The sequence below is a fragment of the Rana temporaria genome, chromosome 8 (genome assembly GCF_905171775.1).
Source record: "Rana temporaria chromosome 8, aRanTem1.1, whole genome shotgun sequence".
Lineage (NCBI taxonomy): Eukaryota > Metazoa > Chordata > Amphibia > Anura > Ranidae > Rana > Rana temporaria.
Window position 1 is genome coordinate 42970191 of NC_053496.1, and position 24117 is coordinate 42994307.

Genomic DNA, 24117 nt, shown 5'->3' on the forward strand with positions numbered 1-24117 from the left:
AGGGCATGAAAAAGTAAGAGTGAGAGGGGCTACAAAAAGGGAAAGGGGCTACAAATATAGAAAAGGGTTACAAAAGAGGGAGAGGGAGTAACAAGAGTGAAGTAGCTAGAAAGATGGAGGAGGGTTAGAAAGACAGATGGTGCTAGTAATAGAGACAAGACAAGCTAGTTAGAATGAGAGATGCTAAAGAGTGGAACTGGAGCTAGAAAGAGACAGAGGGCTAGATAAAGGCAGAAGGAATGAAAAGATAGAATAGGACTAAACATAGAGAGGGACTAGAGAAAGGGAGAAGGGCTAGAAAATGAGACAGGATAGAATAGAATAGAATATGCAGGGTCATTGATAAAAGGTGGGACGGGCACCTGCCGAAGGCCGGCTGTACTGCCTTGTAATTCTTGTGGATCTCCCTGCAGAGCTCTCCGGTTTCTCCCTTTGGCTGCGCTGCAGGGGGATCAGTTCTTGTGTCAGCCCCCCCCCCCTTCTACCTGTTGTCCAATCCCCCCCTGTGTGCCTCCCTCCCCAGCAGTATTTCTGGCTTCCCTACACTTTTCTCCTGCCCGCAGCTGCTGAGGGCACACAGGAGGATCGGGTTCAGGATGGAGGGCTAGGGGCTGGTAAATATGTCATATCGGTACTGATCGTTCCTGTGCCCATTCATCGCTGCATTTACTATGCTTCAGTTTGTGAATGAACAGGACATTTCAGAGTACTTCCTATTTATTCATCTGCAGCAGAGACTGCATAGAAAAGTGTGGATGAATCCCTGTCCTTGGTCCCTTTCTCTGTCTCAAATGTGAAACATTAGGGGGGTTTAGACCCCTGAAATGTTACCAAAGCCCCCTAACAGGCCACTTAATAAAATGTAATAAATATAATAGTATTAAAAAAAGAGTTAAATTAAAATTAAAAAAATATATAACAATTAAAAAAAGGCAGGCTGTCAGGTAGGCTGTATGGGGCCCCATGATTTCTAACAACAGCAATGAGAATAGGTAAGAGGGATAGTGGCTAATAAGAGGTTAGCAACAGGGAAGGGAACTAGAAAGGGAGATAGAGGGGGGCTAGAGAGAAGGAGAGGGAAGAGAGAAAGCAGATATGAAGAGGTAGAGGGGCTAGCAAGAAGGAATGGTCTAGAAAGAGGGGGATGTACCAGGAAGTGGGATATAGGCTACAACAGGAAAAGGGTCCTAAAAGAAGGAGAGGAGCTTGAAAAGGTAGGAGGAAGAGGGGGTCGACAGAAGGAAAGTAGCTAAGAAGAGGTACAGGGACTAACAAGAGGGAAAGGGGCTAGAACGATGGACAAAGAACTAGAATGCTATAGAGGGAAGGGCAAAATGAGGGAGAGGATCTGTAAAAAAGGGAAGAGCGGCCAGAGCAAGAGAAGAAAGGAAGTAGAAAGAGTGAGGAAGGAAGAGGGTGTTACAAAGAGATAAACGAGATGGAGTGCAGTGAGAATGCTAGAAAAGAAGAGGACAGACGTTGGGGCTAGAAAGAACAAGGGAGAGGAAGACAAAAAGAGAGAGGGGGAGAGAGTAGGATAGGGAGATAGAGAAGACAGAGGGTCTCTAGTAGGCTAGGGAGTTAGAGAAGAGAGAGGGTCTAGTAGGATAGGGAGTTAGAGAAGAGAGAGGGGGGAGAGAGTAGGATAGGGAGTTAGAGAAGAGAGAGGGTCTAGTAGGATAGGGAGTTAGAGAAGAGAGAGGGGGAGAGAGATTGGTATAGGGAGTTAGAGAAAAGAGAGGGGGGAGAAAGTAGGATAGGGAGTTAGAGAAGAGAGAGGGGGGAGAGTAGGATAGGGAGTTAGAGAAGAGAGAGTGTCTAGTAGGATAGGGAAATAGAGAAGATAGAGGGGGGAGAGTAGGATAGGGAGTTAGAGAAGAGAGAGGGTCTAGTAAGAAAGGGAGTTAGAGAAGAGAGAGGGGGGAGAGACTAGGATAGGGAGTAAGAGAAGAGAGAGGGTCTAGTAGGATAAGGAGTTAGAGAAGAGAGAGGGGGGGAGAGAGTAGGATAGGGAGTTAGAGAAGAGAGAGGGTCTAGCAAGATAGGGAGTTAGAGAAGAGAGAGAGAGGGGAGAGAGTAGGATAGGGAGTTAGAGAAGAGAGAGGGGGGAGAGAGTAGGATAGGGAGTTAGAGAAGAGAGAGGGTCTAGTAAGATAGGGAGTTAGAGAAGAGAGAGGGGGGAGAGACTAGGATAGGGAGTTAGAGAAGAGAGGGGGTCTAGTAGGATAGGGAGTTAGAGAAGAGAGAGGGGGGAGAGAGTAGGATAGGGAGTTAGAGAAGAGAGAGAGGGGGGGAGAGAGTAGGATAGGGAGTTAGAGAAGAGAGAGGGTCTAGTAAGATAGGGAGTTAGAGAAGAGAGAGGGGGGAGATAGTAGGATAGGGAGTTAGAGAAGAGAGAGGGTCTAGCAAGATAGGGAGTTAGAGAAGAGAGAGAGGGGAGAGAGTAGGATAGGGAGTTAGAGAAGAGAGAGGGGGGAGAGAGTAGGATAGGGAGTTAGAGAAGAGAGAGGGTCTAGTAAGATAGGGAGTTAGAGAAGAGAGAGGGGGGAGAGACTAGGATAGGGAGTTAGAGAAGAGAGGGGGTCTAGTAGGATAGGGAGTTAGAGAAGAGAGAGGGGGGAGAGAGTAGGATAGGGAGTTAGAGAAGAGAGAGAGGGGGGAGAGAGTAGGATAGGGAGTTAGAGAAGAGAGGGGGTCTAGTAAGACAGGGAGTTAGAGAAGAGAGAGGGGGGAGATAGTAGGATAGGGAGTTAGAGAAGAGAGAGGGTCTAGTAAGATAGGGAGTTAGAGAAGAGAGAGGGGGGAGACTAGGATAGGGAGTTAGAGAAGAGAGGGGGTCTAGTAGGATAGGGAGTTAGAGAAGAGAGAGGGGAGAGAGAGTAGGATAGGGAGTTAGAGAAGAGAGAGGGGGGAGAGAGTAGGATAGGGAGTAAGAGAAGAGAGAGGGGGGAGAGAGTAGGATAGGGAGTTAAAGAAGAGAGAGGGTCTAGTAAGATAGGGAGTTAGAGAAGAGAGAGGGGGGAGAGACTAGGATAGGGAGTTAGAGAAGAGAGAGGGGGAGAGAGTAGGATAGGGAGTTAGAGAAGAGAGGGGATCTAGTAGGATAGGGAGTTAGAGAAGAGAGAGGGGGGAGAGAGTAGGATAGGGAGTTAGAGAAGAGAGAGAGGGGGGAGAGAGTAGGATAGGAAGTTAGAGAAGAGAGAGGGTCTAGTAAGATAGGGAGTTAGAGAAGAGAGAGGGGGGAGATAGTAGGATAGGGAGTTGGAGAAGAGAGAGGGTCTAGTAAGATAGGGAGTTAGAGAAGAGAGGGGGGGGAGACTAGGATAGGGAGTTAGAGAAGAGAGAGGGTCTAGTAAGATAGGGAGTTAGAGAAGAGAGAGGGGGGGGAGAGTAGGATGGGGAGTTAGAGAAGAGAGAGGGTCTAATAGGATAGGGAGTTAGAGAAGAGAGAGGGGGAAGAGAGTAGGATAGGGAGTTAGAGAAGAGAGAGGGTCTAGTAAGATAGGGAGTTAGAGAAGAGAGAGAGGGGAGAGAGTAGGATAGGGAGTAAGAGAAGAGAGAGGGGGAGAGAGTAGGATAGGGAGTTAAAGAAGAGAGAGGGTCTAGTAAGATAGGGAGTTAGAGAAGAGAGAGGGGGGAGAGACTAGGATAGGGAGTTAGAGAAGAGAGAGGGGGTGAGTAGGATAGGGAGTTAGACAAGAGAGAGGGTCTAGTAAGATAGGGAGTTAGACAAGAGAGAGAGGGGAGAGAGTAGGATAGGGAGTAAGAGAAGAGAGAGGGGGGAGAGAGTAGGATAGGGAGTTAAAGAAGAGAGAGGGTCTAGTAAGATAGGGAGTTAGAGAAGAGAGAGGGGGGAGAGACTAGGATAGGGAGTTAGAGAAGAGAGAGGGGGAGAGAGTAGGATAGGGAGTTAGAGAAGAGAGGGGGTCTAGTAGGATAGGGAGTTAGACAAGAGAGAGGGTCTAGTAAGATAGGGAGTTAGAGAAGAGAGAGGGGGGAGAGACTAGGATAGGGAGTTAGAGAAGAGAGAGGGGGAGAGTAGGATAGGGAGTTAGAGAAGAGAGACGGGGGGAGAGAGTAGAATAGGGAGTTAGAGAAGAGAGAGGGTCGAGAAGGTAGGGGGAAGTGGAGTGTTTAGGCTTGTGGCTTTATAATAACACTAAGTGCTGATATAATCACAATTTAAAACTGTTTATTTAGCCTTTTAAATGATACCAGCAGTACAGCAGCCCATGCTGACAATTTGAAATCCACAAACATTATTTACAGACAGTACTAGACAAGTATAGGGAATGGCAACCCCACCAGGAATACCCAACAGTGATAATCTGCTGCTTCTATTCTTGCATAAACACCCAGCATGTGCAGTATGCACCCAGGACCTGCATCACATTGAACATTGGCTAATACACAGTCCTACCTTCTGTCTGTATAATTCATACTGAGCTGCAAGAAAGTAGCAATTATCTCACCTGGGGCTGTAAGTGGCCATAAACCAGGAGAAGGGAAGAGGAAGCACACTAGGAGCCTTTAGACAATGCAATATATATCTGAGCAGCCTGGGAGTTCAGTAAGAACTACAACAGCTGAAAATACTGCAAGCAAGAATTAAATATCATTAGCTTCATAAAAAAAGTCTTGGCACTGCTTGCTGAATATTGCAATTTTGCAATCCATACAATTCGAAGGGCGAGTATTTCACTTATCTTTTACAGTAAGATGGTAATATTACAGATGAATCCTGGCAAGCACTAAATCTATCATAGTGGATGTAAAACATAAACGTTTTTCTTTTGTTTTGGATAGGGTAGGGTATATTATAATCTACAGGGTATAGTGCAATGGTGGCTGGTGCTATATTTTTTGGGGGGGAGCAGCAAACAATCCACCCCCCCCCCCAGTCAGATCAGCCACACACCCCCGGTCAGTTGGTCGGATCACCCGCACTTATACCATCTAATCTAGGTCGCGGACAGCACTTCCTTCAGGCTTTGGCTTCATCCTGCGTCTCCTCCTCCTTGGCTTCTAGGCGGCCAATAGGATCGCTTCTCCTCTCAGCCAATCTGTTGTAAAGACCTGCTTCCTGATTGGCCAGGAGGATATTCAGGCAGACAATAGTGAATATTAATTTGCTTAATTCTCACGCAACTAGGTGTGCTCAGGGCACCCCAAGCCCAACAGTGATAATCTGCTGCTTCTATTCTTGCATAAACACCCAGCATGTGCAGTATGCACCCAGGACCTGCATCACATTGAACATTGGCTAATACACAGTCCTACCTTCTGTCTGTATAATTCATACTGAGCTGCAAGAAAGTAGCAATTATCTCACCTGGGGCTGTAAGTGGCCATAAACCAGGAGAAGGGAAGAGGAAGCACACTAGGAGCCTTTAGACAATGCAATATATATCTGAGCAGCCTGGGAGTTCAGTAAGAACTACAACAGCTGAAAATACTGCAAGCAAGAATTAAATATCATTAGCTTCATAAAAAAAGTCTTGGCACTGCTTGCTGAATATTGCAATTTTGCAATCCATACAATTCGAAGGGCGAGTATTTCACTTATCTTTTACAGTAAGATGGTAATATTACAGATGAATCCTGGCAAGCACTAAATCTATCATAGTGGATGTAAAACATAAACGTTTTTCTTTTGTTTTGGATAGGGTAGGGTATATTATAATCTACAGGGTATAGTGCAATGGTGGCTGGTGCTATATTTTTTGGGGGGGAGCAGCAAACAATCCACCCCCCCCCCCCCAGTCAGATCAGCCACACACCCCCGGTCAGTTGGTCGGATCACCCGCACTTATACCATCTAATCTAGGTCGCGGACAGCACTTCCTTCAGGCTTTGGCTTCATCCTGCGTCTCCTCCTCCTTGGCTTCTAGGCGGCCAATAGGATCGCTTCTCCTCTCAGCCAATCTGTTGTAAAGACCTGCTTCCTGATTGGCCAGGAGGATATTCAGGCAGACAATAGTGAATATTAATTTGCTTAATTCTCACGCAACTAGGTGTGCTCAGGGCACCCCAAGCCCACCCTTTTTTGAAGGCAATTCAAACCTCAGGCTCTAATCACGTGCGTCTAAAAAAAAAAAAAAACATTGGAAACTATGTGTCCGGCGCCCTGCATGCAGATTAGGGGCCGGGTGTATGGATTATGTGGGCAGCGCCCCTGCGCCCAGTATGGTACACCACTGAAATAGCGTATCCTTTATAGTCTATAGGGTATAGAGCAGTGGTCTCCAAACTATGGCCCAGAGGCCAGATGTGGCCTTTTGCCTGCCTTCATATGGCCCTTGGGGCACTATTACTTTCACTGGTAAAGAATGCAAAAATGATGCACCACCATTTATCCCACTGGCACCAACAGAAGGACAATATTCCCCCCACTGATACCAACGAGGCACTATTCTTCCCACTAAAAACAATGATGGGACATTGGTTACTCGAACTGACACTGGGGCATTTTCTACTCCCACATAGTAGTAGTTAAAATCCCTGTCAGTTTAGGTCTTTTATGTCTGTGTCCCATTGATTTCAGTCCTGGGGACCTAGCAGGAAGTGAAAGAAAAACTCTTCAAAGTTGGAAAATTACCCTAAAAGACAAGGGTCATCAGATCAGACGTCTACACGACAGGAACTGAAATCTCCCCAGAGAAATGCAGGCAACGGAAAAAAAATCTGGCATGGTAACCCTTTTTTCCACTATATCTAAAACTTGGCTTTAGATATACACTATACATATGTGTCCCTCTTTGCAAATTACTAAATTAAAGTGGAGGTCCACCAAAAAAAAAAAAGCTAAAAAGGCTAAAATAAAATAATAATTTATACTTACCAGAAATGGCTGTTACTGGGCAGATCGTCCTAATCTGCCTCTATCTCTTCCGTGATGAGGTTCTGTGTTCTCCTCCTCCTGGGAAATGGAGGCACGCTGCCTTCTGGGACACACAGGACGATGTTCCCATTCACAAATAGGCGCGCGACTCGCACATGCACAGTAGGAAACGGGCAGTGAAGCCGTAAGGCTTCACTGCCTGTTTCCCTTAGTGAGGATGGTGGCGCCGGGACCCGGTTCAAGGGACGGATCTGCCTCGGGTGGCCGCCATAATGGGCAACCTGGAGAGGTAAGTGTGTTTATTAAAGTGTTTGTAGCTGCTGACTTTTAATTATTTATTTTTTACCGCCGGACCTCCGCTTTAAGATGTTACCAGTCAATGGTCCTAGTAATGCTAAGACATGTTAGACAATCCTGTGACAACGGTTTGGTGAAGGCCCCTTTCTGCTCCAACATTACTGTGCCCCATTGTACAAAGCCAGCTCCATAAAGACATGGTTTGACCAGTTTGGTGTGGAGGAATGCAGGTGTTCTGCACCTCAATCATACCGGAGATCTTTGGGATAAATTGGAATGAATATTGTAAATCAGGTTTTCTCATCCAATATCTGTACCTGACCTCACAAATGTTCTTTTGGTTGAATGGGTAAACATTCCCACAGACTCACTCCAAAATCCTGTGGAAAGCCTTCCCAGAAGAGTGGGAGCTGCTATAGATGTAATAAGGAGGCCAACTCCGACTATGGTTCTGGACCATGATGTCCAACAATCTCATACAGGTGTAATGGTCAGGTGACCACAAACTTTTGGCCATAGAGTGTACTTAAAAGAATATGTACTCTTTTAAGCAAAGTGTCTTTTTTAGCCCCTCGGGCTAATCCAAACTAGCCCACCATTATTTTTCCAGGATGCACACCGCCCATGCAGAAAACCCCTGTTGACTTCTATGGGGCCGTGATCTGAGGTCAGAGTACATTGGGAGATGACCCCATAAAAGTCTATCAGAAGCTAATGTGCAGGAGTCATGCACAGAGGATTTTCGAGAAGGTAACAGAGTTTGAGGTATTTATGCATTTAGGAAGAGGTTAGACTTAGTGGAGGATAGGAAGAATAACAGGACACAAAAAAGTTACATAAACAATTTTGAGATTTTTTTTTTAGTAAAGGGCAATCTACTGTTATGCTGAACCTTAGCGATGAAACGAGAGTAGTCTTGGTGCATGCAATTGAGCATGAAAAGGATAATTCAATATATTCAATATACTGTATATCATGCAGCACTTAGATTGGCTGTCACAGTGATCAAAAGATCAGGATTCTGTCCTATCGGCTATCAATTTGAAACAGGGTACAGTTGGTGGGAAGGGGTTCAACCAAGGCTTAAATGGTTCTCATATGTATTGGTACTTTTCATGTATTAGCACTTCTAATTATATCTAGCATCACCCTAATAAAAGTCACATTAAGTGCAGTACGGTCAAACAAAATGGCAAAACAAAATGGACTCTTTCCAGATTTATGGAGAGGAAGTCAAATCAAGACAACATAAAGAACCTCTTACCCTTCTCTTCAAAATGTCCCTGTTCTTTGTGTGTTATTTGTCATGTCTATGTGATCCTTCTATCTGCTCTCGTTTCTACTAGATCTGACTGTAAGCTTGAAATTTGTAATGGTCGGTTCTCCCAAACTGATATTTTAGGTATAGGTGGAACCTGTTGGGCTGAATCATCCCCAGGCTTCTTAAAGCTCTTGGGTACTTCAAAAGTGAGATCTCCCTTATCTTCCCAACTCTCACCAACCTGGGAATTTTTGGTGTTCCTGTCAACCTTTATGCATCCCAGCTCGTCCTGTCATCAATGCAGTGATGGTGGAAATGACTCATAATGGGCACAGCAGGTTTACAGATCTGGGAATTCGGCACAGGGATGGTGAGGGACCCGCATAATGGGCACATCATGAGTATAGACCCACAAACTCAATTCAGGGATTTCAGTAATGCCTCACAATGGGCACAGCAGTTGTGCAGACCCAGGTACTCAGTGTAGTGATAGTGGAGTTCCCTCATAATTGGCACAGTGGGTAGGTTGATCTAGGAGCTAAATGCAGGGATGCTCACCAGGAGGATCTCAATAAGAGAGTCCCTGTGATACAAAGGAGGCAGTCAAGGGGTTTAACTCGTCAGCATTTACCATACCCTGAAATATCAGCTTTGGGTGGACTGACCCTTAAAGACCAGCTGTGGGATTTAATAAATATTTGATGGATTCAATAAGTGTAACAAATGCACATTGATCTAATATTTGCAATTTTATAATTCAAAGTGTATCTAAACCCACAAAATTGTAGTATAGTGCTGCTTACAAGCGTTTAGATGTGGTGGCTGTATTACGTATCCCTATTTTTAGGTGTTTTCCATTTATTTTTACTGGGTAAACCTTCCAGTAACACACTTCCTGTTCTAGGTTGACAACATTCACTTACTGTTCTATAGGTGCAGCTTTATCATCCTGATTTGGACTACAAACTTTTATACCCTGTCCTCATCAACAATATATAAGGATGGTGTTCTGTAGTCAACAAAATATACTTGGGATGACTATTAAAGGGTTCAGTTCAGCTCACAGGAACACTACATTTCTAGCAGGACCAACAGTTTTCTGTACTTAATGAAAATTGTCTTAGTCTGAAAAAAGAAAACAAATGCAGCGGCCACATCTAATAACTGTCAAGGCTTTTTGTACTTGGTTTTAGATACACTGTCATATTCGTTGTCAGTTCTAATCATCAATGCGGCTAATTGTTGCCCATAATGTGCACAATTATATGCATGGGCATGGTCCAGAAACAAGCTGTCACTGCTGCCAAATCAGCACCCAATCAACCTCTGCTAGGGCATTCTCTTTCCCACAGCTGCATGTAACAGAAGTGTGGGAATATTAATGACATCATTCACTTAATATGGCTACATGGCCATATTTGGACAATAGCATTGAACAAATATGTTCATGAGGCCATATTAGGGTATTGATTGCAGGGTGGGGATGCATATGACATCATTGACTTAATATGGCCATGTGGTCATATTAGGTCACTGATGTCACCAGCTTCCCCGTCTTTTTGTTATGTGCAGCTGCAGGGCGGGGATGCTCATGACAGCATTGACCAAATATGGCCAGATGGCCATACTTGGACAATGTCTTTGACCAAATATGGTCATGTGGCCATATTAGGACAATGATGTCAGAAGCTTCCTTGGCTTTTTGTTATGTGTGGCTGTTGGATGGGGATGTTGGTGACATCAATGACCTGATATGGTGAGATGGTAAATTTTGGACATTGTCATTGGCCAAATATGGTTATGAGGCTATATTAGGACAATGATGCCAGAAGCTTTCCAGGCCCTTTGTTATTTATGGCTGTTGGAAAGGAATGTTCGTGACATCAATGACCAAATATGGCCAGATGGCAACATTTGGACATTGTTATTGACCAAATATGATCATGTTGCCAGATTATGTCAATCATGTGACACGCTTCTCTGACCCTTCGGGGGGTAGAGCTGCAGGATGGGGATGGTCATGACATACTTTTTCCATTATGGCCATGTGGCTATGTTTGGACAATGCCATTGACCAAACATAGCCATTTAGCCATATTAGGTCAATGATGTCACAAACTTCCCTGCCACATTGTTATATATGGGGTGGGGTTGGTGGTGACATCATTGACCCAATATGGCCACATGGCCATATTTTGACAATGTCATTGACCACATATGGCCATGTGACCAGATTGTGTCAATCATGTCCCAAGCTTCCCAGACCCTTTGGTACGTACAGCTGCAGGGTTGGAATGCTCGTAACATCATTGATTTAATATGGCCACATTTGGACAATGTCATGGACCAAATATGGCCATGCGGTAATTTTAGGTCAATGATGTTACAAACATCCACACTTTTTTATGAGCAGCTTCATGGTGGGAATGCTCATGACATAATTGACTTAATATGGTCACATGGCATGGGTGCATATTAAATCAATAGAAAAAAATTATCAAAAAGTGTAAATTGTATTATTACATAAAAACAAAGCAGTTACATTAGAAAAGACTCATGCAGTACAGTCCTTAAAGGTACAGCACGGTGGTGTGGTTCCCAACATGTCTCGCCCTGAAATGGGGCTTCCTCAGGGGATGCTGCCCAAATGAATATCAGAGCCTTCCCAAAATATATTGCAATTGATAATGGTTTCAGGGGGTCAAACAGACACCATAAGACCAAAGACCAGACAATCACAGGAGGCATGAAAGGACCAGTCTAGTTGGCAAAAAAAAAAAGGTGAACACGAGGATGAGAAACCCCTATTTGGGGACACTCAGCACATAATGTGAGGTCCGGTAGGGAGTGTATGTCTCTTCTTGTGGTCTCTCTGGAAACCACTAGGAGGGACATCAGATCATGTGCTGATTGTCCCCAAATAATAGTTTCTCATCCTCGTGTTCACCATTTTTGCAAACTAGACTCTCTGGTCCTTTCATGCCTCCTGTGATTGCCTGCAGTCTGAGGCCTCGTACACACGACTAAGAAACTCATCGTAAAAGAAACATAGTTTTCCTTGACGAGTTCCTTGTCAGGCTTGTCGAGAATCTTGTCAAGCTTTCTTTGCGCACACACTGTCAAGAAAAAATCTTGTCGTTATCAAACGCGGTGACGTACAACACGTACAACGGCCCTATAAAGGGGAAGTTCGATTCCACTGGCACAACCCTTGGGGCTGCTTTTGCTAATCTCATGTTACTGCGTGTTAGTAAAAGTTTGGTAAGAGACGATTCACGCTTTTCAGTCTGTTACAGCGTGACAAATGTGCTATCTCCATTACGAATGCTACTTTTACCGAAAGTGCGCTCCCGTCTCATACTTTATTCTGAGCATGCGCGGGTTTCTAAGCATGCACACGAACGTGTTTCTCGTTGTAAACCAGCCCGACGAGAAACACGATGAGGACATTGAGACTCCTTGTTCTCTTTTTTTCTCGTCGAGAAGCACGACAGTTTTCTCGACGAAAAACATACACACGACCATTTTCCTCTGCAAAAAAGCTTTGCCACCAAGTTTCTTGATGGATTTTGTCCAGAAAAATGGTCATGTGTACGAGGGCCTGAGTCTTTGATCTTATGGTGTCTGCTTGACCCCCTGAACCATTATCAATTGTAATACATTTTGGGAAGGCTCTGATATTCATTTGGATAGCGTCCCAGAGGAAGCCCCATTTCAGGGCAAAACATGTTGGAAACCACACCATCATGCTGAAACTTTAGGACTGTACTGTATGAGTATTTTCTAATGCAACTGCATTGTTTTTATGTATTTTATGGGCAGCACCGTGGTGTAATGATTAGCACTTTCACCATCTGCCTGGAGTTTGCATGTTCTCCCTGTGTCTGCGTGGGTTTCCTCCGGGTACTCCAGTTTTCTCCTACATTCCAACGACATGCTGGTAGGTTAATTGGATCCTGTCCAAATTGGCCCAGTATATATGTATATAAGTGTGTACGACTGTGTGTCCCAAGCGTGTCGAGCTCCTACGGGGTAAATGACCGCACCAGCCAGGAACACACTGCCTGCAAAAAGCGCCTAGAGGTGATTCAGTTCATATGTGCAGCGCTATACAAGTCACACAGTCATTTGTGTATTAATAAAATTTACACTTTTTAATGCATTTTTTCTACTGATTTAAAATGCACCCAAAAAAATCACACAAATCTCCAAAATACAAATTACAAATACAGGGATGTGGTGCTATACTGTTAGTGTATTGTCCAGAAACAGAGTTTTTCCCTGCCCCTTTTTTACATGTGGGGTGGGGATGTTTGTGACATCATTGACCCAATATGGCCATTTAGCCATATTAGGTCACTAATGTCACAAGCGTCCCCATTTCATTATTACATGCAGGTGTAGGGCAGAGGATGCTCTGGCGGTGGCTGATTGGATTTGGCAGGATTGACAGCTTGCTACTGACTTTAGTTCAAATCAAACCCATGCTGATCACTTTACGTGCGTGGAAAGACAACCCAGCAATATTTTATGAAATCCCCGCGGTAGACGCTGGTTTGGGTGGGAAGCCTCCTGAAGAAGCTTCAGGTTTAATGCATTCTTCTAATTTTCCTAGGAAGTATTTCCACGGTTGCTGAAACTCAGAGCACAAACGAGAATCCAACGTATGTAAATGTGTGAAGGGGACCCGCCCAACGGCAATTTTCGGACTGTGCCCAATCTTTGATCAATCCCGAGGTTTTTAAGCTTTAAGCCTAAAGAAGAATACGAAGACGAGGAAGGAGAATTTGGACACGTCTACCTTGTTTTAAACTCACTCGTGTTTGTAAAACGACTCGATTAAATGACATGTGCATGCTTTAACCCTTTCACTGACCGAGAGGCTTCGCAACGTGTTGCTCGTCCCTGTAGTTCTGAAGGGGTTAAATGTTTTTTTTTTTTGTTTGTTTTTAGCGTTTCCCTAGGTTAAACCTCACTGGTAGTTTAACAAGGTGTGTACATAGATGGGATTCAATGGGAACTATCACTCTTTTTTTTTTTTCTGGATGATGTATTGTAAATTTCATTGGCTCCATGCAATAAGAATCTATTTTACAACCCAGATGGAAAATGCATTATTCAGGCAAGCAGACCTTTAAGCGTACTAATTGACGCAGCACCACGGTATCTTTTGTGGCATCCACAGAGAGCGAGAATTCGGTGATATCATTCTTAAAGCTGAACTCCGAGCCCAAATTTTTTTTTTACATATGTTCCTCAATAGCCACAAAATATTTAAATCGACATTGTTTGCACCAAATGTCTTTTCAAACCCAGATATTACAAGTAGCATTTGCATCATCATTGTGCTGTACATAGCCTGTGCAGAGAACATAGCTGTGGGTGGGGCCTAGAAACTCCACCCACTACAGAAGGAGAGAGTGTAGCAGTGAGTGGTCTTTATTACAGGAAAAGTCTCACACTGGATTACTGCACAGATCTGGAAGAAATACACAAAGCACACCAAGGGGTCTAATCCGCCTGATGGGTCTAATATGTGTATATTCTAAAATTGTTAGCTCCATCTAATGGCCATAATGTGGTATTTTCCTGAAATACTGCACTCAGAAAAATGTCTCGTTATGGCCATAGAGGGAGCTGATGATCAGAGGAAATACACATATTAGACACATTATGGGGATTATTTGCAACTGGAATTTTTATAGATAGACCCTCAAGATATAAATAAGAATACACATGCCTCCTGTATATAGTCACTGTTTGCTTATCTTGGAGTTCAGCTTTAAAGTGCATGTAAAGGCAATACTGTTTTTTGTTTTGTTTTGGATGGACTGGGAATAATTAGAAAACCTATCATTTTCTTTTGCTGCTGTCCTAACTGAAAGGTTCCTCTCTCTATACTTGTCTTGGTGACTACTGGACTTTTTTTGGAGTTGTGACCAGCAACAGGTGAGGGAAAAACCTCTGATATGAAAGTCTCTTCCTGCCTCAACTCTCAAGGAATGGAAGTCACTATAATGAAATGTGTTCTCATTTCCTGGTGGCGTCTTCAGGACAGAAAGCAACAGGAAATCTCAACAGCTAGATACAGGCAGCAGAACATTATATGATATGGGGTTTTAACCCTTCCCCAATATATCTAAAACAAACAAAAAAAAGTTCTGACCTTACATATATGTTTAGTATTTCTCATCTGATTGGCTGTTTAGTTTAGCATATCCTGTATATAAGTTCTATATAAGTTTTGGATAGTTCCTTTTTGAACACTCCCTTGTTGAAAAGGGTTCACCTCTTCAGCGATTAATCTGCATATATTGTCCAGTTTATCTGGTGGTACTTTGTTTAATCACCACTCTGGGGGGAGACAATTGTATATAATCATTTATAAATAAAAGATATAAATCTTTATTAAAGATTCAGTATTTTCTTTGTGACTTATCAGGTGTTACAGTGTATATTAACGCTGACTACAGTTTGATGGTAGTTGGCTACATGGTTGCCATAGTAGAAAAAAAATATGATATGATAAAATATGTATAAAATATACAAATATGTATAAAAAAATCGAAAAAAAATACAAAAACCTGTATATATATATTGTGAGGGGTTAGCTCGGTAGCGGGGTGTGTGACCCCTAGGATGGGTTCACCACACACTGAACTTATACAGACTGGCAATCAAAAACGGTTGAAAACAAAGTTTCTGGTTTATTTTTCCATCTTGCTGGAAATCAATTGCAAGTATCCAAACAGCATAAACAAAATCAAAACATAAAATAAATCCTAGCCACGCTGGGCGTCTACCTTCCACACAGGAACCTATCTATGAAGTCTAACACAGCCTAGCACTGGATAGACAGTGCTGCTCATGCAGCAAACAATAGTCTTTTGGTTTTGTTATCACATAGCAAAAAAACAATGGTCTCCTCACCTCATCAGGCACTGCTCTCCTACTCACACAGCCTTAGGAGTGATGCAGCAATCAAGTGGTAACCCTCTGGCTACTTATAAAGGCCTTGATTGCTTTATTCTGAACAGCTGAAGTTTTCTAAAGGCCTCTAGCCTTCCTCTGTCTATGTTTGTAGCCGACGCCCGATAATAATCTGTGTATCGTCTAAACAAGGCAGAAATGTATGTCCCGGCAGTGACAACACCCACAGATTTACCTGACTTCCTGTCACATACCCCCCCTCTTGTTTCAACCCTAGGGTTGGGACACAGGTTGCTAGGCAGGCATGCACTCGGGACAACCCATCTGCATTCCCCATTTCAGCACCAGGACGATGCGTCACCACAAAACTAAATTCTTGGAGGGCCAGGAACCACCTATTTATCCTCCTATTGGTCTCTTTGTTCTGTGCCATCCACTTCAACGGGGCATGATCCGTCACCAGCTCAAACTGTCTACCCACAAGGTAGTACCGGAGAGAATCCAAAGCCCATTTCACCGCCAAACATTCTTTCTCAATGGTGGCATAATTCTCTTCATGGGCCTTCAACTTTCGGCTGAGGTACATAACAGGGTGTTCCTCCCCCTTGATAACCTGAGACAGTACAGCTCCTAAACCCACATTTGACGCATCTGTCTGAGCCACAAAGTTCCGTGAGAAATCGGGCGAATTTAAAACTGGCTGACTACATAAGGCCTGTTTTAAAGCTTGAAAAGCCGTTTCTGCTTCGGGAGTCCATTTGGTCATTACAGACTCCTTCCCCTTTGTCAAATTGGTCAGGGGAACAGCCTGTGAGGCAAAATGGGGGATAAAACGGCGATAGTAGCCCGCGATCCCCAAAAATGCACGAACCTGTTTCTTGTTGGTGGGACGTGGCCAATCCTGAATAGCCTCAACTTTGTTTATTTGGGGCCTAATTAGACCTCTTCCAATAGTATACCCCAGATACTTCGCCTCTTCCAGCCCAAGGGTACATTTTTTTGGATTAGCTGTAAATCCGGCTTTCCAGATGGAATCCAACACAGCCTGAACTTTTGGCAAGTGTGATTCCCAATCCTCACTGTGAATGACAACGTCATCGAGGTATGCAGCAGCATAGGCTCGATGAGGCCGAAGGGTCTTATCCATGACGCGTTGGAATGTGGCGGGAGCATTTTGTAACCCAAAAGGCATTCTCCGATATTGGAAAGATCCGTCTGGAGTTACAAATGCTGTTTTTTCCCTGGCCGACTTCGAGAGAGGAATTTGCCAATAACCCTTGGTAAGGTCTAACGTTGTCATGTACCGAGCAGTGCCTAGGCGATCAATCAGTTCATCTATGCGGGGCATGGGATAGGTGTCAAACTTAGTGATTTGATTAAGGCGGCGAAAGTCATTACAAAACCGCCAATTTCCATCGGGTTTGGGCACTAAGACAATGGGACTTGACCAATCACTATTTGACTCTTCTATCACCCCCAGCTCAAGCATTTGTTTTACTTCCTGGCGAATTGCCTCTCGCCGGGCTTCTGGAATTCTATAGGGCTTCAACTTGACCTTATCCCCTGGGGTGGTGATAATGTCATGTTCAACTCCAGAGACCCAACCTGGCAGGTCTGAAAACTTCTCCTTATTACGGAGCACAAATTCTTTAACCTCCTGTTTCTGCGTTTTGGATAGAGTCTCCGCTATACCAACTTCAGGGACAGTCCGGTCAAATGGAGCATAAACTCGGGCAGTCTCAGCGACCAAGGACTCTCTATCCTTCCATGGTTTCAGCAAGTTCACGTGATAGAGCTGCTCAGGTTTTCGTCTTCCTGGTTGGCTAATTTTATAATTCACCACTCCCACTTTTTCCAACACTTCATATGGACCCTGCCATTTGGCTAGGAATTTACTCTCGACCGTGGGGACCAACACCAACACCCTATCACCAGGTGCAAAGGAACGGACCTGGGCCCCACGATTGTAAACCCTTTGTTGAGCCAATTGGGCTTGGGCTATATGTTCCTTCACAATCGGCATCACTTGGGCAATTCTGTCCTGCATTTGGGCCACATGTTCAATCACACTTCGATGGGGTGAAATCTCACTCTCCCATGTTTCCCTGGCAATGTCCAGTAGGCCCCGAGGGTGCCTCCCATACAGTAGCTCAAACGGAGAGAACCCTGTGGACGATTGGGGAACCTCTCTTATTGCAAACATTAAATAAGGGAGCAGATAATCCCAATTCTTTCCGTCTTTATCCACCACCCTCCTCAACATTTGTTTTAAGGTTTTATTAAACCTCTCCACTAACCCGTCTGTCTGAGGGTGATATACGGATGTACGTAGTTGGGTCACTTTCAGGAGTTTACAAAGTTCTTTGGTCACCCTAGACATAAACGGGGTGCCCTGGTCAGTTAGGACTTCCTTAGGGAGACCCACACGGCTGAAAACCTGAAATAATTCTTTGGCAATTGTTTTAGCAGAGGTGTTTTGGAGAGGAATCGCTTCTGGGTACCGGGTGGCATAGTCCATTATTACCAAGATGTGCTGGTGCCCTCTAGTGGACTTCAACAAGGGGCCAACCAGGTCCATGGCGATCCTCTCAAAAGGGACCTCTATAATAAGCAGGGGTACCAACGGACTGCGGAAATGTGGCATTGGTGCAGTAATCTGACACACTGGACAGGAAGAGCAGTACAATTCCACTTCTTTAGTGATCCCAGGCCAATAAAACCTATGGGTGATCCTCTCCCGGGTTTTTTTCGCTCCCAAATGTCCCCCAAGAATATGCCCATGGGCCAGTTCCAAAACCATCTTGCGGTACGGTTTAGGCACTACCAGTTGCTCAATGGTGTCATCTATCCTCTGTGACACTCTATATAACAGGTCCCTTTCAATAATAAAGTAAGGGAGGGCAACCCTCTCGTCAGGATTAACTAACTCCCCATCTACCTTCACTGCATTCTCTCGGGCTCTTATCAATGTGGGGTCCCTTAATTGCTCAGTGACAAAGTTTTCTCTGTGCACCTCGAGGTCATCAAACCCTATCGGCCGCTGTTCCTCTTCTGAGGTGGCAGGCTCCTCCCTAGGGACTGGTGTTTCCCCTGCTAATACTGAGAATGGAAACTCAGGAGAATCCTCACAGTTAGAGGTTTCTGGAATAGATGGTTCAGACTCAGAAGAACCACCTACTGAGGAATCTGGGCAGTCCCAGAGTTCCCAGAATTTTGGGAAATCCCTTCCCACAATGGCGTCATGTGGCAGTTTGGGAACTAAACCTACCTGGTGACACAAGTTACCGAGAGAGGTTTCAAAGGAAACGGTAGTCACCGGATATTCTCGAGTGTCCCCATGTACACAAACTACAGCCATTTTCCTCGGATGTAAGGTTTTTCCTACCACTAGGTCACTTTTCACTAAGGTGACCAGGCTACCTGAATCCAACAATACCACAACATTTTTACCATCTAAGCACATTCTATATAACGGTTTCTTATTTCCCTTTACTGCAGTGCATGTGGTTGCAAAAAGGGACTGTCGTCTCTCGGTAAGAAAGTCACATTGCATGGGTTCATCACCCGCTGGGCAAACGGCTGCTACATGTCCCTCTTCATGGCAACGGTAACAGATCAGCCTTCTGGTCCTCTCCTGTGGGATGGGTCTTCCAGGCCGCTCTCGCCAAACATTAGCAGTAGTCCCGATAGTTCCTCTAGTTGCTCCTTGGTACCTCTCTCCACCCCCGTCCCTTGATGCAGTCTTACCTATAGGTGGGGACGGTCTGGTCTTGGGGTGAAAAGTCTGTGTGTCTCGGGTGGAAGAGGACAAACTCTCCGTTGTTAGGTACCTTTCGACCAGGTCTACAAGTTTGTCTGCAGTATCCGGACCACCATGGTTCACCCATTTCTGCAGGGTGTTAGGAAGAGACCTAAGAAATTTGTCCATGACTACTCGCTCCAAAATTTTTGGTCCCGACAGAGTTTCTGGCTGCAGCCACTTCTTAGCCAAATGGATAAGATCATACATCTGTGACCGAGGTGGCTTCCTCTGCTGATAACTCCAATTGTGGACCCGCTGGGCACGGACATCCAGAGTTACACCAAAACGTGCCAATATTTCCTCTTTTAATCGATCATAGTTCTTTGCGTCTGCAAGTTCCAAATCAAAATATGCCTTTTGGGCTTCTCCAGATAATAGGGGAGCCACTAGTCCAGCCCACCGGTCTTTAGGCCAATTCTCTCTTTCCGCTGCTCTCTCAAACGTGGTCAGAAACATCTCAGGGTCCTCATCTGCAGTCATCTTTGGCAATAAGTGTCGCACCTGAAAAGTCGGTACGTTACCGGCCTGACTCCCAGCCTCGGTCTGCTGTTTCTGAAGTTGTTTCACGATGGCCTCCATTTGCTGCTGGTGTCTCTGTTCCAAGCCTGCCATGCTTTCTTGGTGAGCCTGTTGTTGCTCTGCAATGCTCCGCTGCAAAGCTGCATTCGTCTGTTGTTGACTTGCATTTGCTAAAGCCAGCTGTTTCAGTATCTCCTCCATTTTGGGTTCACTTTAGTTGCCCGCATTCTCCACCATATGTGAGGGGTTAGCTCGGTAGCGGGGTGTGTGACCCCTAGGATGGGTTCACCACACACTGAACTTATACAGACTGGCAATCAAAAACGGTTGAAAACAAAGTTTCTGGTTTATTTTTCCATCTTGCTGGAAATCAATTGCAAGTATCCAAACAGCATAAACAAAATCAAAACATAAAATAAATCCTAGCCACGCTGGGCGTCTACTTTCCACACAGGAACCTATCTATGAAGTCTAACACAGCCTAGCGCTGGATAGACAGTGCTGCTCATGCAGCAAACAATAGTCTTTTGGTTTTGTTATCACACAGCAAAAAAACAATGGTCTCCTCACCTCATCAGGCACTGCTCTCCTACTCACACAGCCTTAGGAGTGATGCAGCAATCAAGTGGTAACCCTCTGGCTACTTATAAAGGCCTTGATTGCTTTATTCTGAACAGCTGAAGTTTTCTAAAGGCCTCTAGCCTTCCTCTGTCTATGTTTGTAGCCGACGCCCGATAATAATCTGTGTATCGTCTAAACAAGGCAGAAATGTATGTCCCGGCAGATTTACCTGACTTCCTGTCACAATATATATATATATATATATATATATATATATATATATATAGAGGGCTAGATTCACAGACGAAGTAGATACGCTGGTGTACTTTCAAATTTCCCGCGTCGTATCGTTGTTTTAAATGTCGGGTATGCAAATTAGCGATTTACGACGATCCGCGAACGTACGCGCGGCCGTCGCATTTTCTAACGTCGGCTTTTTCCGGCGTATAGTTAAAGCTGGTATTTTGCGGCGTATACATAGACTTGCCATGTTAAGTATGGCCGTCTTTCCCGCGTCGAAATTTGAAATTTTTTTTTTGCTTAAAGGGGTTGTAAAGACAAATATATTTTCCTCTTAAATTAAAGTCTGACAGCAGCTGATAAAGTAAAAAGTAATGTTTTGCATTATAACTAGTTTGATACCTGTTGAAATCGAGCCGTTTTATTCATCTCCAGCACTCCTGAATCGTTATTCTCACAGACTTCCTGGTTTGCGGTGCGCATTCATTCTTGCTACATCACTGCCTAATGGGAACTACAGTTCCCATTAGGCTTAGCCTCCATGCCTGTGAGGGATAAGAGAGCATCTTTATGCAGGGCTGTAGTCATAGGGAGGGGGTGAACACATCCTGCTTTCCACCATGCAAAACGGCTCAGATGCTGGTGGAAAGCAAGAAGAGGAGAGACAGGAAATGGCATTTTCAAACCTGGATTACTGTATTTTGGAGGTCAAAAGGAAAAACGAGGTAAGTGATATTTAAATGCTCTAGCTTACAGCAATCAATTGATCTAATAAAAAAATGAACCTTTAGTGTTCCTTTAAGTCGTCCGTGAATAGGGATGGACGTAACTCACGTCTAAGTTAAAAAAATGACGTCCTAGCGACGTCATTTAGCGCAATGCACGGTGGGAAATTTCGCGACGACGCATGCGCATTTCATTCGGCGCGGGGACGCGCTTCATTTAAATGAAACCCGCCCAATTTTAAATCCGCCGCCAGAAATACATGACGCTGCCGTAACTTACGGCGCAAACTCGCTGAGGATTCGAAACAATGCCAGGTAAGGTACAGCGGCATAGTGTATCTCTGATACGCTGCGCCGTTCTACATGTATGTGAATCTGGCCCATAGTATTTATTTTTTTATATATAAATAAATATACACACACCTATCCAGTGCCTTGAAAAAGTATTCCTACCCCTAAAAATGTTCCACATGTTGTCATGTCACTATCAAAAATGTAAATGTATTATATTGGGGGTTTTATGTAATCAACCAACACAAAGTGGCACATAATTGTGAAGTGGAAGGAAAGTGATAAGTGGTTTTCAACAATTTTTACAAATAAATATGTGAAAAAGCTGTGGTGTACATTTGTTTTCAGCCCCCCTCAATACTTTGTAGAACCTCCTTTCACTGCAATTACAGCTGCAAGCTTTTTTGGGGGATGTCTCTACCAGCTTTGCACATCTAGAGAGTGACATTTTTGCCCATTTTTCTTTGCAAAATAACTCAAGCTCTGTCAGATTGGATGGAGAGTGTCTGTAAACAGCAATTTTCAAGTCTTTCCACAGATTCTCAATTGGATTTAGGTCTGGACTTTGACTGGGCCATTCTAACACATGAATATGTTTTGATCTAAACCATTCCATTGTAGCTCTGGCTGTATGTTTAGGGTCATTGTCCTGCTGGAAGGTGAACCTCCTCCCCAGTCTTAAGTCTTTTGCAGACTTTAACATGTTTTCTTCTAAGATTGCACTGTATTTGGCTTTATCCATCTTCCCATTAACTCTGACCACCTTCCCTGTCCCTGCTAAAAAAAAAGCATCCTCACAACATGATACTGCCACCACCATGTTGTATGGTGGGGATTGTGTGTTCATTGTGATGTACAGTGTTAATTTTCTGCCACACATAGCATTTTGCTTTCAGGCCAAAAAGTTAAAATTTGGTCTCATCTGACCAGAGCACCTTCTTCCACATGTTTGGTGTGTCCCCTACATGGCTTCTTGCAAACTTCAAACGGAACTTCTAATGGCTTTCTTTTAACAATGGCTTTCTTCTTGTCACTTTTTCATAGGGGCCAGATTTGTGGAGAGCATGACTAATAGTTTCCCGTAGACAGATTCTTCCACCTGAGCTGTGGATCTCTGCAGCTCCTCCAGAGTTACCATGAGCCTCTTGGCTGCTTTTCTGATTAATGTTCTCCTTGCCCGGCCTCTCAGTTTAGGTGGTTGTGTCTTGGTAGGTTTGCAGTTGTGCCATACTTTCCATTTTCAGATGATGGATTGAACAGAGCTCCGTGAGATGTTCAAAGCTTGGGATATTTTTTTTATAACCTAACCCTGCTTTAAACTTCTCCACAACTTTATCCCTGACCTGTCTGATGTGATCTTTGGCCTTCATGATGGTGTTTGTTCATTAAGATTCTTTAACAATCCTCTGAGGGCTTCACAGGACAGCTGAATTCATACTGAGATCAAATTACACACAGGTGGACTCTATTTACTAATTAGGTGACTTCTGAAGGCAATTGGTTACACTAGATTTTAGTTGGGAGTATCAGAGTAAAGGGGGCTGAATACAAATGTACGCTACTCTTTTCAGATATTTATTTGTAAGAAATTTGGAAACCATTTATCATTTTCCTTCCACCTCACAATTATGTGGCACTTTGTGTTGGTCTATTACATAAAATACCAATAAAATACATTTACGTTTTTGGTTGTAAAATTACAAAATGTGGAAAATTTTAAGGGGTATGAATACTTTTTCAAGGCACTATATATATGTAATGTAAAGTAGTGAGTGTACAGCTTGTATAACAGTGTAAATTTGCTATCCCCTCAAAATAACTCAACACACAGCCATTAATTGACTAAACCGCTGCCAAATTGGGTCCAATTAGACATTTCTCCTCCCCGTGTGTCATGTGATTTGTTAGTGTTACAACGTCTCAGGTGTGAATGGGGATCAGGTGTGTTAAATTTGGTGTTATCACTCTCACTCTCTCATACTGATCACTGGAAGAACAACATGGCACCTCATGGCAAAGAACTCTATGAGGATCTGAAAAAAAAAATGGTTGCTCTACATAAAGATGGTCTAGGCTATAAGAAGATTGCCAAGACCCTGAGCTGCAGAACGGTGGCCAAGACCATACAGTGGTTTAACAGGACAGGTTCCACTCAGAACAGGTCTCGCCATGGTCGACCAAAGAAGTTGAGTGCACATGGGGAGCTACAGTTCATTGAGGGAACCATGAATGCCAACATGTACTGTGACATACTGAAGCAGAGCATGATCCCCTCTTTTTGGAGACTGTGCCGCAGAGCAGTATTCCAACATGATAATGCCCCCAAACACACCTTCATACGACCACTACCTTGCTAAAAAAGCTGAGGGTAAAGGTGATGGATTAGCCAAGCATGTCTCCAGACCTAAACCCTATTGAGCATCTGTGCGGCATCCTCAAATGGAAGGTGGAGGAGCGCAAGGTCTCTAACATCCACCAGTTCTGTGATGTCGTCATGGAGGAGTGGAAGAGGACTCCAGGGGCAACCTGTGAAGCTCTGGTGAACTCTATACCTAAGAGGGTTAAGGCAGTGCTGGAAAATAATGGTGGTCACACAAAATATTTACACTTTGGGCCCAATTTGGACATTTTCACGTATTATTATTATACA

The 24117-nt window shown here is 44.1% G+C and overlaps 1 protein-coding gene across 5 annotated transcripts in view; it reads left to right on the plus strand.

The window, feature by feature from the left end:
- The window catches only part of SORCS1 (sortilin related VPS10 domain containing receptor 1), an 834705-nt gene that overhangs the window by 773029 nt on the left and 37559 nt on the right, over positions 1 to 24117 (plus strand). For 3 of the 5 annotated variants that reach the window (XM_040361650.1, XM_040361655.1, XM_040361651.1), the window contains one exon: positions 13015 to 13801. The exons of 1 other annotated variant lie outside the window; for it this stretch is intronic. In XM_040361650.1, coding sequence (XP_040217584.1) covers positions 13015 to 13079 — 65 coding nt within the window. In that variant the 3' untranslated portion in view covers positions 13080 to 13801. Of the gene's footprint in view, positions 1 to 13014; positions 13802 to 24117 lie in introns of those variants that run through there. One more of the 5 variants, XM_040361654.1, reaches the window with a different exon arrangement.